Source organism: Misgurnus anguillicaudatus, chromosome 22, assembly GCF_027580225.2.
Source record: "Misgurnus anguillicaudatus chromosome 22, ASM2758022v2, whole genome shotgun sequence".
Taxonomy (NCBI): Eukaryota; Metazoa; Chordata; class Actinopteri; order Cypriniformes; family Cobitidae; genus Misgurnus; species Misgurnus anguillicaudatus.
Window position 1 is genome coordinate 52,897,294 of NC_073358.2, and position 13,784 is coordinate 52,911,077.

The following is a 13,784-nucleotide window of genomic DNA, read 5'->3' on the forward strand; positions in this document are numbered from 1 at the left end:
GCTGACTGTGGACACGCCCCTAGTGTCTGAGAACACAGAATCTGCTTATTTTTCCAAGTTTTAGTCATTTATTTTATTTACTTGTCGGGTTTTTATCATTCAAATTTGTCTGGGTGGTTAATATTATATTTTTTCAGTGGTGTGACAAACTCAGAACACATTTAATATCACTTTACAGGGACTTTGATTTTAAAAAACAATATTTTTGAGAATATTATTCAGTGTAACAGGCTCTTACTCTGCTGTGATTGTCGTCTCCATATCTTCCCATCAGATTGACACGATGGCAATTTTTGTACCAGAATGCTCCTTTGTAAGACAGTGCACAGTTGGTCACAGCGATGTCATTGTCATTGTCGTAGGTGGAGAAAGGTCTGTTGTTATGATAGCTCAAAGAGTCGCCTTATGACATACAGAGACAAACACAGACACAGTTAAAGATGTCCTCTTTCTCATCACTGGTAACAAACGTTTCAATATTGACTTTTCTTCTTCTAACAGACCTGCGGTACCACTGTATGCACCAATCTGAATCTTGTAGCGGGTTCGAGGTTCTCCAACATAGAATCTGTCATAGTGAGCGAACACCGTCTCCTGTCCATCCCTCAGGTCCACACGGAGCTCATACTGACCGTTCGATGTGATTTTGTGAAGGTTTGAAAGCCCTGAAAGATACAGAAGAAGAATTTGTTGATCAAAATCTTTCAGTTTTCACATTAGTTGGTCAAAAACAAAGACTCACCTAACCAGAACTCATCGTTTATATCACCGAATCCAGCCGAGTAGTTTCTCCAGTTTCTGTAGAAGTCAGTCTTGCCGTTTTGACGCCTCAGAATCACCTGATGAAAACTGAGATGTTATGAACATTCACAACAACGGACGTTCACTGGAAAGTGAAATGATCTTCACATTAACAGCGACAGGTGTAATCTCATGCGACATTTCTCTGTTCACACTAAAAGTGAATTCTACACACACAACATATTTTGATGCTTCATATACACAAACAGTATATTAAAACTGAATTATTTGTCCTCTCTTCTCTGCACAGCCTTCATCCAGTCTTACCATCCATCCTCCTTCATCAGTCTTCATGTCACAGTAGGTTCGCACCGGTTGTTTCTCATCGCCGGTTATATAAACGGTGTATGGACCGGATGACGTATCTCCGTTCAGTAGAGTCTGTGAGCAGTCGGTAGGGTTCTTGTAAAGGGTTCCAACTACACATAATATCAGGAAGAAAACTCAAGATTAAATCCAAAGAATGATGAGTCTGAGATAAGGAAGAAGTGTAAACTGACCGGTCGTAAAGACGGTGGAGATTTGTTTGCTCCGCTGGTCATCAGTAAAGGCCTGAAGTTTGACCGTGTGTTCAGTTGAAGATCTGAGACCAGACAGACGGTGTGATGTGGCCGACGGATCCAGTCTCGCTTCCTGTTTTAACATCAGTTTTCTTTTATTGTCATTACGTTCTCAACTTTTACTGCATAAATTGTGTGAATGCTCATAGTCAAGTTTAATTGTTTGGTAACCCTGTCTCACCCTGATCTCTCCATCAGATGACTGAGAGGTCAGTATATAACCGGTGACAGATGCCCGCGGTGGTTTCCAGCTCAGTACGGCACTATCGGTCTGAATGTTACTGGCCACCAGATCACGAGGAGCATCCACATCTAAACCACATATATGACTTATCAGATTAATAAGACATTGGGACAGAGCAAAACATAATCTTACAGAGGAAATAAAAAAGGTTAGTTGATTGATAGCAGGTTTTTCATGATGTTCATGTAAAAACAATGGATATATATGAATATATAAAAGATACAGCGGGAAAAATAATATTTGACACATCAGCATTTTTATCAGTAAGTGGGCTATTGACACAAAATTTCCACCAGATGTAGCCATAAAGCCAAATATTGAAATCAGAACATTTAAGTATACAAGTTGAGTCATAATAAATAAAGTGAAATGACACAGGGAATAAGCATTGAACACATGAAGAAAACAAGGTGCAAAATGGCATAGAAAGCCAGGAGGTCACCTGAAATCTGTCAGTATTGAGAGATAAACCCTGACCCCTATCAGTAATAATTGATATCAGCTGCTTTAGTCCTAATTGATGGCCTATAAAGTCTTCTCATTACCCAGGAGGCAGACAGGAAAGACTTCATGATGGGTAGAAACAAAGAACTCTCTCAATATCTTCGTATCTTATCGTTGAAAAGCATGTTGATGGGAATGGTTATAGGTGCGTTTCCAGAATGCTAAATGTTCCTGTGAGCAATGTGGAGGCCATTATCCGGAAATGGAAAGAGCATCACTTCACCATAAACCAGCCACGATCAGGTGCTCCACGTAAGATCCCTGTACGAGGAGTCCAAAGAATAATCAGGAGAGCTATAGTATGGTCAGATGAAAGCAAAATTTTACTTTTTGGCAGTCACACTATGTTTGGAGAAGAAATGGCACTGCTTACCACCCCAAGAACACCATACCAACAGTTAAGTTTGGGGGTGGAAGCATAATGGTTTGGGGCTGCTTTTCAGCAAGGGTTACTGGCAGACTTCATATTTTTAAAGGCAGGATGAATGGAGAAATGTACCGGGACATTCTGGTTAAAAATCTGCTGCCTAATCTCTACCAGAAAGCTGAAAATGAAAAGAGGGTGGAAAAACACAAGGCCAAGGAAACAATGAAGTGGTTTCAAAGAAAGAAAATCAAGTTGCTTGAATGACCCAGTGAGAGAACTGAAGATCAAACTTCATAAAAGAGGCCCAAGAAAACTTCAAGATTTAAAGACCCTTTGTGTGGAAGAATGGGCCAGAATCACACTGAGCAATGCAGACGACTGGTCTCTCCATACAAGCTGTAATCACCAAGTATTAAATAAAGTGTGTTCAATGCTTGTTCCCTGTGTCATTTCGCTCTATTTATTATGACTCAACTTGTATACTTAAATGTTTTTGTCTTTGTATGAATTCAATATTTGGCTTGATGGCTACATCTGGTGGAAATTTTGTGTCAGTAGCCCACTTAGAAATCCCTTTACTGATAAAAATGGTGATGTCTCAAATACTTATTTTCCCCGCTGTAAATGTATGTCTATATGTCATATACAGTAGATCAAGGCACCTGTAAGAAACAAACTACTGACATTTCTCTGTAATATCCTGTTTTTTAAATTAATTTCCTTATAAATTCACATTTAGGCTCATGAATTAAAAGTAAATGAAAGCTTCTGCTATTATATGAATGTTTGGCACCTGTTGTGAACTCTGTGTTTGCCGGTGGACTCTTCTGTTGATTTATAATGGCATGAACAGTGACTGTGTATGGAGTCGCAGGAGCGAGAGAACTCAACTGAAGCTCTGCTGTGTTTCCAGAGACCTGCTGTGATATCGCTGACACTTCAGACAAAACACAATTAATCACACACACGTGTTATACAACAGACAAGGAGTACAAAATTCAGCCCAGGAATGATATTACACCATACTAAATAACCGTTTATTTATTACATTGAACATGTTTTCTATACAAAACCTTTATACCTACATGCATATACATTGTTAACTGTAAATCACTCATGCTGACAACATCTATTAAAACGTTGAAATTATTTAATAAAAAAGAAATAAAGATGAGAGATCAGAAGTTTCTTACCTGCGTCTGCGCTGTATGTGATGACGTATTCATCCACAGTCGCGACTGCAGGTTGCCACAGTAACAGTGCTGTTGTGTCAGTAACATTGACAGCAGTGAGACTGCGCGGTGTATCAAGAGCTAAAGAAGAGAAATCATATCAATGTCATTCTTTATTTAAACAAACTACAGAGAGAAATATCTTTTATTTATCTACCAAAAGAATGCTGCTTTTTTTGATAACACAATATATCAAGAGCTTAAATGCAAAACCCCCTAAGTGTGTCTGACATGTTGTCTTCTTGTAAATGGGCATTTTTATCAGATCATTATGTTTACCCTAAGAAAATTAACCATGGTTTTACAAAAGTTAAAACCAAAAAAACATGGTTACTGTAGTAAAACCATAGTAACTACAAAATGACCATGGTTTTGACAACCATGGTTTTCAAAAACCATAGTTAAACCATGGTTAGTGTAGTAAAACCATGGTTTTGCTGATAGTAATCAATTCACCAAAAAAAACATGGTTCTTACTACACTTTTACCACAATAAAACCATGGTAAATTTTGGTAATGGTAGTTTCAGTAGTTTTTCTGTAATGGTAATGAAAAGGTTATTAGTCAATAACTGAAATGTTTTATTTACATAAATGTCGCTACAGTCATTTCATTGGTATTTAACAAATTTGACTGTTTGTACAAACCCAAAAGTGCATGCAAGCTTTTTTTGCAAAAACTTCCACTTCTTTGGACAATACAAACAGTTGCAAAATCACTAAAGATGCTACAAGAAAAACATTGCAAACGATGAAAGTCATGGTGTGGTCACACCAGACGCAAATGAGGCGCTAAGCGTGACTTTACATGTTAAGTCAATGTAAAGACGCGATAGACATCTTGCTGCGCAATTCGCATGAACATGGCAGCGCAAATGACGTGATTTGTGCAAATGAGCATTTTGGGCATTTGATGTTTGAGATAAAAAAAATCAGAACTGTGGCAGATATTGGTGCGGAATTAACCAATCAGGAGCTTCGTTTAGTAGTGACATGATTACGACGTAGCGAGCTGAGGCAGAAATACAAAACAACAATGGAAAACAAAATAATCATCGCTGTATGTTGACACTTGGAGCTATACGACACATCTTTGTACTTTTATAGAAACAAGAATAAAAAGGATCTTGCTCGCAAGAAAGTGAGTAAAAACAACAACACCCAATTTGGATGCCGCTATGCTTATAAAAAGCCAGTTTTCTTTTCTTTTTCAAATTATTCAGAGAAATAACGCTGACTGTGTACGCTCTTAATGTCATAAAACTTTTTTACACATCTGTGTCATTACAACAGAATGCAGCAGACACACTACTTAATGTTTTCTATAAATCTCTTATCCTGCTCGATTAAAACATAAACATCAGAATTAACAATAAATTTACATACACATATCCTAACAATGAATCTTGTGTGACTGATACGCTGTAAACAGGGTGAATTTAGATCATGATTTTGAATGCAAGTCAAGACGCCGCTGCAGGTTGGGAATACCAAGATGGCCGCTCAAACTCTGCGGTGGCTTCACTTCTTGATGTTACGTTAAGCGTTCTATGTGCAATCCAGTCATTTACATAGACCTGATATATGACGAACATTAGTGAAAGTTGTCTAAACTAACAGCACATGATTACACACAGACAGGTTCAGTGATGCTCACCTGTTGTAAAAGAGTCTGTAACGGGTTCACTTTCCTCTAAACCTTTGACCGCGATAACTGACACCTGATACGTCTCTCCAGGACTCAGATTTATCAACTGAACCCGAGACTGCGTCCCATCTACAGTCTGTATCATTGGAGTACCTGATGAACAGAAACAAATCCATGATGAAACACACAGAGACTCGATGATGACTGTATACAAATTTCATAACAGGACTGTCACTCGCCTCCTTGAATTGGCATGTAAGTGATTCGATAGGAATCAGGTTGGGCACGAGGTTCAGTCCAGTGAACAACAGCTGATGATTCCTTCACATCAGTAAAACGAAGGTCTCGCAGAGCTCCAAGTCCTGATAGAAAGCAGTGGAGATATGTGTTAATAAAACATGCTAAATTAAACCGGTTTGGAACATGAGTCATCCAGAGTCCTTATGGCCTTTACAGGTTATAAAGTTAACCCATAGAGTCACTGGAGAAAAAAAACAAGCAGTGAGAGAGGTGAAGAGAGAAGAAGAGGCCTTTCAGTGGTGCATGAAAAAGGCCTAAAGAAAAGATCCATTAGTTTCATTTTACAAAGACACATCCACAATACTTTTCAAATGAACAATCACATGCCATCGATTCATTCAACCGCATTCTGCAAAATTGAACCCGGAGCGACACGACCGCAGAAACACAGCATGTTATTTAGAGATGAGAGCACCGGGATCAGTCATTAGTGTTCAATGCATGCTGATCAATTACAGTCCTGTTTCCCAACAACCACATACTGACAAATGCAACTTGATGGTTTAGTAGTGAAATGAATGTCAGGAGAAATCCTTCCAGTCATATAAACATACACAACGCATGCAAGGCTAAACAGTCAACATGAAATTTACATTCACTGACACTTTTAATTTCATCACTGCACATTTTATTCCAAGTAAAGAGTTGGTATTATAATGTATGAAGGAGGATTAGGGCCAAGCTAAAATAAAAAAAAAATAAAACCATCTCGAGATTAAAGACATTATAATGTGAGTTTAAACTAGTAGTTTTTCAAAAAAAGTAAAAATAAATAAAATTACGAGAATCAAGTCACAATATTTTAAGAACAAAGCAAATATATAAAGAGAACAAAGTCATAAAATTTAAATTATTATCAAAATCTTAAGACTTTATTCCCAAAATATAACAACTTTATTCTTGTTATATCACAACTTTATTCCCAAAACATTATGCCTCTATTCTCGAAATATGACGCCTTTATTTTCGAAATATTCCAACTTTATTCTCATTATTTATATCGTCAAAATATTACGACTTTATTCTCGAAATATTATGACTTTATTCTCGTTATTTATATCATCAAAAATATTACGACTTTATTCTCGAAATATTACGACTTTATTCTCGTTTTATTACGACTCTATTCTTGAAACATTACGACTCTATTCTCATTATATCACAACTTTATTCTCAAAATATTACAACTTTATTCTCAAAATATTACAACTTTATTCTCGTTGTATTATGACTTCATTCTCGTAATATTACTACTCTATTCTCGTTATTTATATCGTCAAAATATTACGACTATTCTTGTTATATTACAACTTTATTATTGTAATATTATGACTCTATTCTCGTTTTATTACAACTTTATTCCCAAAATATTATGCCTTTATTCTCAAAATATAACGCCTTTATTTTGTCAATATTACGACTTTATTATCGTTATTTATATCGTGAAAATATTACAACTTTATTCTCGAAATATTATGACTCTACTCTCGTAATATTACGACTCTATTCTTGTTTTATATATATATATATATATATATATATATAGTCAAACTATTACAACTCTATTCTCGTTATATCACAACTTTATTCTCGTAATATTACGACTCTATTCTTGTTTTATTACAACTTTATTCTCAAAATATTACAACTTTATTCTCGTTATATTACAACTTTATTCCCAAAACATTATGCCTTTATTCTCAAAATATGATTGCCTTTATTTTCGAAAGATTACGACTTTATTCTCGTTATTTATATCGTCAAAATATTACGACTTTATTCTCGAAATATAACGACTTTATTCTCGTTAATTATATCGTCAAAATATTACAACTTTATTCTCGAAATATAACGACTTTATTCTCGTTATATTACGACTTTATTCTTGAAATATTATGACTTTATTGTTGAAATATTACCACCCTACTCCCGTAATTTTACTTATTTTGACCTTTTCCCGAAAAACCACTTGTTAAATCCTGCATTATGATGACTTTAATCTATAGACTTTTTGTGCAGTCAATTTTCCTTTGTTTTGGTAAATATCAATTTTTGATGATAAAATCAATTGTAGTCTTAAAGTTTCACTTGGAAATCTGTCACATAAATGAAGTAAAAGTGTTTCAGGTTGACTTTAACCCTGAATTGAAATATATCATGAGAGATACATTTCAAAGCGTGCCATGTGTCAAAGTTTGACACCTCAGTACCTGTTTAGGATGAAGAATGTTTAGTTGTTAAATACGCTCATCACATTACAGGCAGTACAGCTCCTCAAATCCAGAAACGATGCAGGCCGTGAGTGTTTGTTTATACAAACTTCTGTGAAAAATACCTGTTCTTGCAACGGCAGTAATGGGTTGGGAGCGATGTTCCATGGAGACACCATAAAGCTCAACTTCATACTCAGTTCCCCCCATGAGCTGTGTTAAAACTCTGGTTCTTTCATCACCAGGTACTGTGAACTCTCGTGGGTGAGAGAGCTTTCTCGAATCTCTAACTTTGAGCACAAATCGATCAAAGAGGTCGTCTTCTGCGGTCCAAGCCACTCGAAAACTCTCGGGGGTAACATCTGACACGAAAAGGTGCTCAATCTCTGGTTCGGCTTCTGATTGACAAGGGGAAATGTATCTTTTTCTTTCTCTTCATTGGGAAAGAGATACCCATCTGTCTCCACTCAGTTATCATGCATAAGAAAGTGTTAGTGAAACTCCAGACAAAAAGAGAAGAGTCATTGGACTTTATTACGGGAAATGCATCGAAATACAAACGCTTACAGTTCTTCAGCAGATGGAGTTGCTTTGATTTTCTACTCTTTCACAATTCATCACACCACGAGGCTGGATTCACAAAACATACTTAATACTCTGGGTGTAACAATACATTGATATGGACTGATGAATTGATTATATTTCTAACGATACGATGCATCGATGCCACACATAAAATATTAGTATGTTTACATTCCTTGACATAAAGTCCATGTACGCATTTCTGCCAAAGCCAACAAAAGAGACAGAAGACGAGCGTGTGTTTAGCACGGCAGGTGATATTTGAGATTGTGCAAACGATTCAAAGATTTAATTAAACATGTTATATATTTTGATTACATTTGTAAGCTATTAAAAATGTAACTGCTTAACAAGGCACGTCATATAAAAATACCAATTAGTTAATTAGTCGGATTGAATCGTAATTGCTTCGTAGAAGCGTTTAATGTATCATCAAATATTGCATCGTTATATCAATATAACAATATATCAATATTGTATCGCATCGAAATGAACAGTCCGATTTACACCCCTACATAATACTGACATTTTAAATACATTCAAATTTAAGAAAGGTTACAAATATTTTGTGTGATAGATGTTTTGATTTGATTGTTAAAATTGCCACTTTGTAGGTGTGAGCAGAAATGTGCTATTTTTGTGTACTTTAAAATGCAAATGAGCTGATCTCGGCACTAAAGGGCAGTGCCGTGGTCGGATAGTGCAGATTAAGGGGCGGTATTATTATAATAAGATCCCCTTCTGACATCACAATGGTTTACCAAAACTTAGTTACTGGGTTGATCTTTTTCCCATTTTCTAGGTTGATAGAAGCACTGGGGACCCAATTATAGCACTTAAACATGAAAAAAGTCAAATTTCTTAAGAATATATGTGAGAATATCTTATAATCTTATTATTTATCTTTGTCTTAAGAATGTTTTGTGAATCTGGCCCCTATTTCTTGGGTCTGGTCATTGTAGTGTCCACAGTTAAAATATGGCAAAATAAATGTAGATGCTATTTTTTGCAGAAATGATACCAGCAAAGCTTTCATTACATTTACATCAGAGCAGAAGGTTTGATTGATGGTGGCAAACATATAGGAGACATACAGTGTTAAAGAGGTAGCTGTGTTGTGTAAAGGATTCCCAGCCAAAGCTTTCTTCAAAATGTGTGTTGCAAGTCTTAGTAAGTGAAACAAACATCATTAGCCAATGCAAGTCAATTTAATTTTGCTATTGGGGATCAAGTAATAATGAAGCACGGGCTGGGAGACCCATGAAGTAAAGAGCATTAGAAGAGCAAAGCGATGTACCTGTAACAGCCACTGTTGTGATTGGACGAGACTGTAACCCAATCCCTGACACCCCGGTCACACTGATCTCATAGCCAATGCCAGTAATCAGGCCCAAAATATCCAGAAAGCTCTGATTTCCCGGCACTATGTACTCTTGTGGCTCCAGCAGATGGCCGGAGTCGGACACTTTTACCTGGAAATGACGGAAGCCCTCGGTGGACCGCGCTACCCAGGACACTCGAAAACCGTACGGGGTGATGTCCGAAACTGTCAGGTTTTCCACTTTAGGCAATGATGCTGAGTCAGATGGGTCCCAGAGTTTTACAGGAGGGAATAATATAAAATCAGGACTCACACATATCTGGGATGTTTGCTTCTGTTTGAAACTGCTTCTGGCAACGATTGCTAAATGAATGCTAATTGGTTTAGTATGAAAAGTTGCACAGTACCTGTACTGGTATTGAAGGAAACTGATGGAGTTTGGCGACCACGAGACAGACCGTAAAATACTACGTCAAAGAGCGTCGAGTCCGTAAGACCAGAGACGGTAATGTTTCTCTCAGTTCCAGACAGTCTGAGCTCTTTAACATCATAAATTTGCTCACGGTCAGTGATACGAACAACAAAGCCATCAAAGTGACCCGCTGTGACGCTCCAGGACAACGTGAAGCTACTCGGGTGAGTTTCGGACACCACTATAGGGCCCAATTTAGGCTCAGGTTCTGAATGAAAGAAAATATGTGTAAATTATTATTAATAAACTAAATATCTGATCTGATGAGAACGTAAACAGGAGTGTCAATACTGAAGTAACATTTTGGGTTATTTGTTGAAAACTACGGATCACATCTGAGGCAGTGAGCTCATGCACTTTTTAATGAAACACGTTCTGTATTATAAGGTTGATGTATAGTGTGTGCTGCAGTACCTGTGGTTACTACAGATGTGATGGCAGCGGTGTTGGAGCCACCTGAGGTGGCATAGAGTTTAATTTGGTACTGCGTGTCTCCTTTCAGGCCCGTAAGAACCGCCGAGCGCTCGCCCGCCGGTATGATTCGCCCTATCGCCTGCGTGGGCAAAGCAGACTCTCTCACCTCGACTATAAAATGATCAAACGCCTTCTCTCTCGTCCGCCAGGAGAGAGACACAGCGTCTGACGTAACGTTTGAAACAACGAGCCCAAACAAATCTGGCTCGGTCGCTACAGAGGAGGAAAGTCAGCCGTTGACGGTTTGTTTAGTAAATGGTTTTCTACCGCGAGCTGTATTAGACATCTGTCTTCATTTACTCTCTCTCTCCCTCGTGTCACTTCAAACCCACATAACCTTACTAAATACAAAAGAGCTTTTAAGCCGAATACAATCAAATTATTTAAAACTGCCAGCTTTATTAAAACATGCACTATATTCAGGGTTCCCACACCTTAGTTAACTTCAAATTCAAGGACCTTTCAAGGACTTTCCAGGTCCAATACCTTCAAATTCAAGGACTAAATTCAAGGACACATTTGAAGTGAGAGCAAGGTTACATTGTGTTACCTTTTAAGATACATTGTTACAGCTCCCTTTCTAGGGAACTCGCGCTGCGTCACTGCAGTGACACTTTGGGGACGCCTCCAGGAGTAAGTGTGTCTGAATGTTTATATCAAATTCAACCAATGGTGAGGCTTAACGACAAAGACAGGGTGATGCAGGAGCCAGGAAGTATATCGCTATCTGAAATATTGCCAAAGATGGCGTTACAGGGACGCAGGAAGTATGGCAAGGGAGACGCAGTGCCTTGTTCCCTTCTCAGGGAACAACAGTTACATACGTAACCCGAGACGTTTTCATGTGTCAAACACAACTATACAAAAAAGCATTTTGGTATGAATCAACATTTGCATACAGAAGATATAAGCATTTAAAGCAAACAGTTTAACACGTGTGCTTAAAAAGTCTAGAATTTTTATGATATTATCCTACACTACACAGGGAATAATATGGATTTTTTGCATAAAATAGATTCAAGCACTTTCAATGACCTGTATCTATGTATGTAGATTTTCAAAAACTTCCCAAGGCCTTGATTTTTTTCCCCCAGATTCACAAACTTTCAAGGATTTCAAGGACAGGTGGGAACCCTGTATATAATGTTTTTTAAAGGTGCAGTGTGTAGAGTTTAGTGGAGATTTTAGTGGTGAGGTTGTGAATTGCAACCAACGACTCAGTCCGCAACTCACCCATCCCTATCGAGGCAGAAGCTATGGAAGCCACCACAGGACAAACATGTTGTTGTCTGAGACAGTAATATTAGTGACAAAACGTTTGTCCATTTTGGGCTACTGTAGAAAACATGTCGGTGGAAAATGGCGGCTTGCATGCAAGAGGGACAAGCTGTTCATGTAGATAGAAACGGCTCATTCTAAGGTTATTAAAACATTTATTATATAAGGTCTTTATACACCACTGAAAACACAGCTATGCATATTAGATTAAAAGATTCTCCTAAAATGTACACGCTGCACCTTTAAGGCATACAGTATGATAGTTTTTATGTTATCTGTGGGTTTCAATGACATAAGGGTGAGTAAATGAGAGAATTATGATTTTTGGGTGAACTAACCCCTCTTTCTCATCTTCATGAAGAAAACAGCAATAAAGCAGAGAGAGAGAGAGCGAGAAAGAGAGAGATACATTTACCTGTGGAGGCGACAGTACTGATGGAGTCTGTCCTCCGTCCCTTCAATACTCCAGTCAGGTAGACTATATAATCAGTGGCTGGTCTGAGATCAGTGATTTCATACCACTGTGTATTGTATGATATATTATATTCCACTGGCTCCCTGAGCCAGCTGGAGTCTATAATCTCCAATATAAACCTCTCAATATCTCCTCTAGTGTCATTCCATGATATGATGAAACTCTCGGACGTAACATTAGACACAAACAGACGGCCAGCGGCTGGAGAAACATCTACAGGAGAAAAGAGTTCAGCAAATATCAGCCTGGACGATAGCACTGTAAAGTCTGCGCAGACCAGAAACTTTAGTCACGAACTTAAAGGGGGGGGGGGGATCTGGAGGAATTGTGATTTCATGATCAAGGTGTCAGAGAAAACCAGAATATGTTTAGGTTTAAGTTTCAAATAAATATGCCTGCAGTTTGGCACGAACAATAGAGAAATAAATACTATTAAAGGCACAATATGTAGGATTTTCACCACTAGAGGTCTCTATTTCAAAAAACCATAACAAAGGCGAAGCTTAATGAAGTTTTGAAGAAGAGTGGAACGATGGGAGGCGTATGAAGTTGACTAATCCTGTTCATGGATTTTTTTTTTACAAATAATGATCACATTATTTTATGCCATCATAATGAATTAGTTAGATGCATGTTAGATGCTATATAACCACCACATTTTCGCATTTGTCCAATCATGTTTCTACAAACAGAAACTGAGGATAGTGTGGATATTAAGTCAATAAAGGGGCGATAACTACAAGGGAGACAAGGGACAAGTCATTGTTAAAAAACAGGTATTTTTCTGTGTTTACAAATCTTTGGCAACTTTTGGGATTTTGTAAGTAGACATCTTCATGACCTATATCACACTGTGCTGGTGGTTTTTGGATATTTGATTACAAGAATCTTACATATTGTGGCTTTAATGAAACCAGATGCATTTGATTTAGTCTTGAAATAGTGTCATGTATTTGTTCACTGTAGTGTCAAAACAGGTCAGATCGTGTCAAGTGTGTTAGCGCAGATGAAACAATCCACACAGAAGCATGAAGATGTTTCTATTATCCTACATCATATTCAAATGAGTCTGGTTTGATTCAATCAAACCTTTAAATGCTTAACAGTATACAAGAGCACAAGCTGTGCCGTCTGCAAACTGATGCAAATATTAACTAGATAGTCTGAAGAAATGTTAGTACATATGTTAGAACAAATAACGCTTAAAAGAAAATATTATAATGCTGTAAGGTCATGTGAGGCTACACTTATTTCATTTAGATTCACCTTTTTTAAACCTTTACTTATGAACACATATTTTGTTGAAGCTGTAGCAGT

The 13,784-nt window shown here is 37.4% G+C and overlaps 1 protein-coding gene across 9 annotated transcripts in view; it reads right to left on the reverse strand.

Moving 5' to 3' along the window:
• The window catches only part of tnca (tenascin Ca), a 103,152-nt gene that overhangs the window by 881 nt on the left and 88,487 nt on the right, over positions 1-13,784 (reverse strand). For 5 of the 9 annotated variants that reach the window (XM_073860391.1, XM_073860392.1, XM_073860393.1 and 2 more), the window contains 15 exons: positions 12,408-12,680; positions 10,655-10,927; positions 10,176-10,448; positions 9,745-10,023; positions 7,991-8,263; positions 5,595-5,717; positions 5,365-5,508; positions 3,670-3,789; positions 3,270-3,413; positions 1,543-1,673; positions 1,302-1,434; positions 1,069-1,220; positions 743-839; positions 504-665; positions 238-402 (listed from right to left, as the gene is read on the reverse strand). In XM_073860391.1, coding sequence (XP_073716492.1) covers positions 238-402; positions 504-665; positions 743-839; positions 1,069-1,220; positions 1,302-1,434; positions 1,543-1,673; positions 3,270-3,413; positions 3,670-3,789; positions 5,365-5,508; positions 5,595-5,717; positions 7,991-8,263; positions 9,745-10,023; positions 10,176-10,448; positions 10,655-10,927; positions 12,408-12,680 — 2,742 coding nt within the window. Of the gene's footprint in view, positions 1-237; positions 403-503; positions 666-742; positions 840-1,068; positions 1,221-1,301; positions 1,435-1,542; positions 1,674-3,269; positions 3,414-3,669; positions 3,790-5,364; positions 5,509-5,594; positions 5,718-7,990; positions 10,024-10,175; positions 10,449-10,654; positions 10,928-12,407; positions 12,681-13,784 lie in introns of those variants that run through there. The other 4 variants (XM_073860399.1, XM_073860396.1, XM_073860397.1 and 1 more) reach the window with 3 other exon arrangements.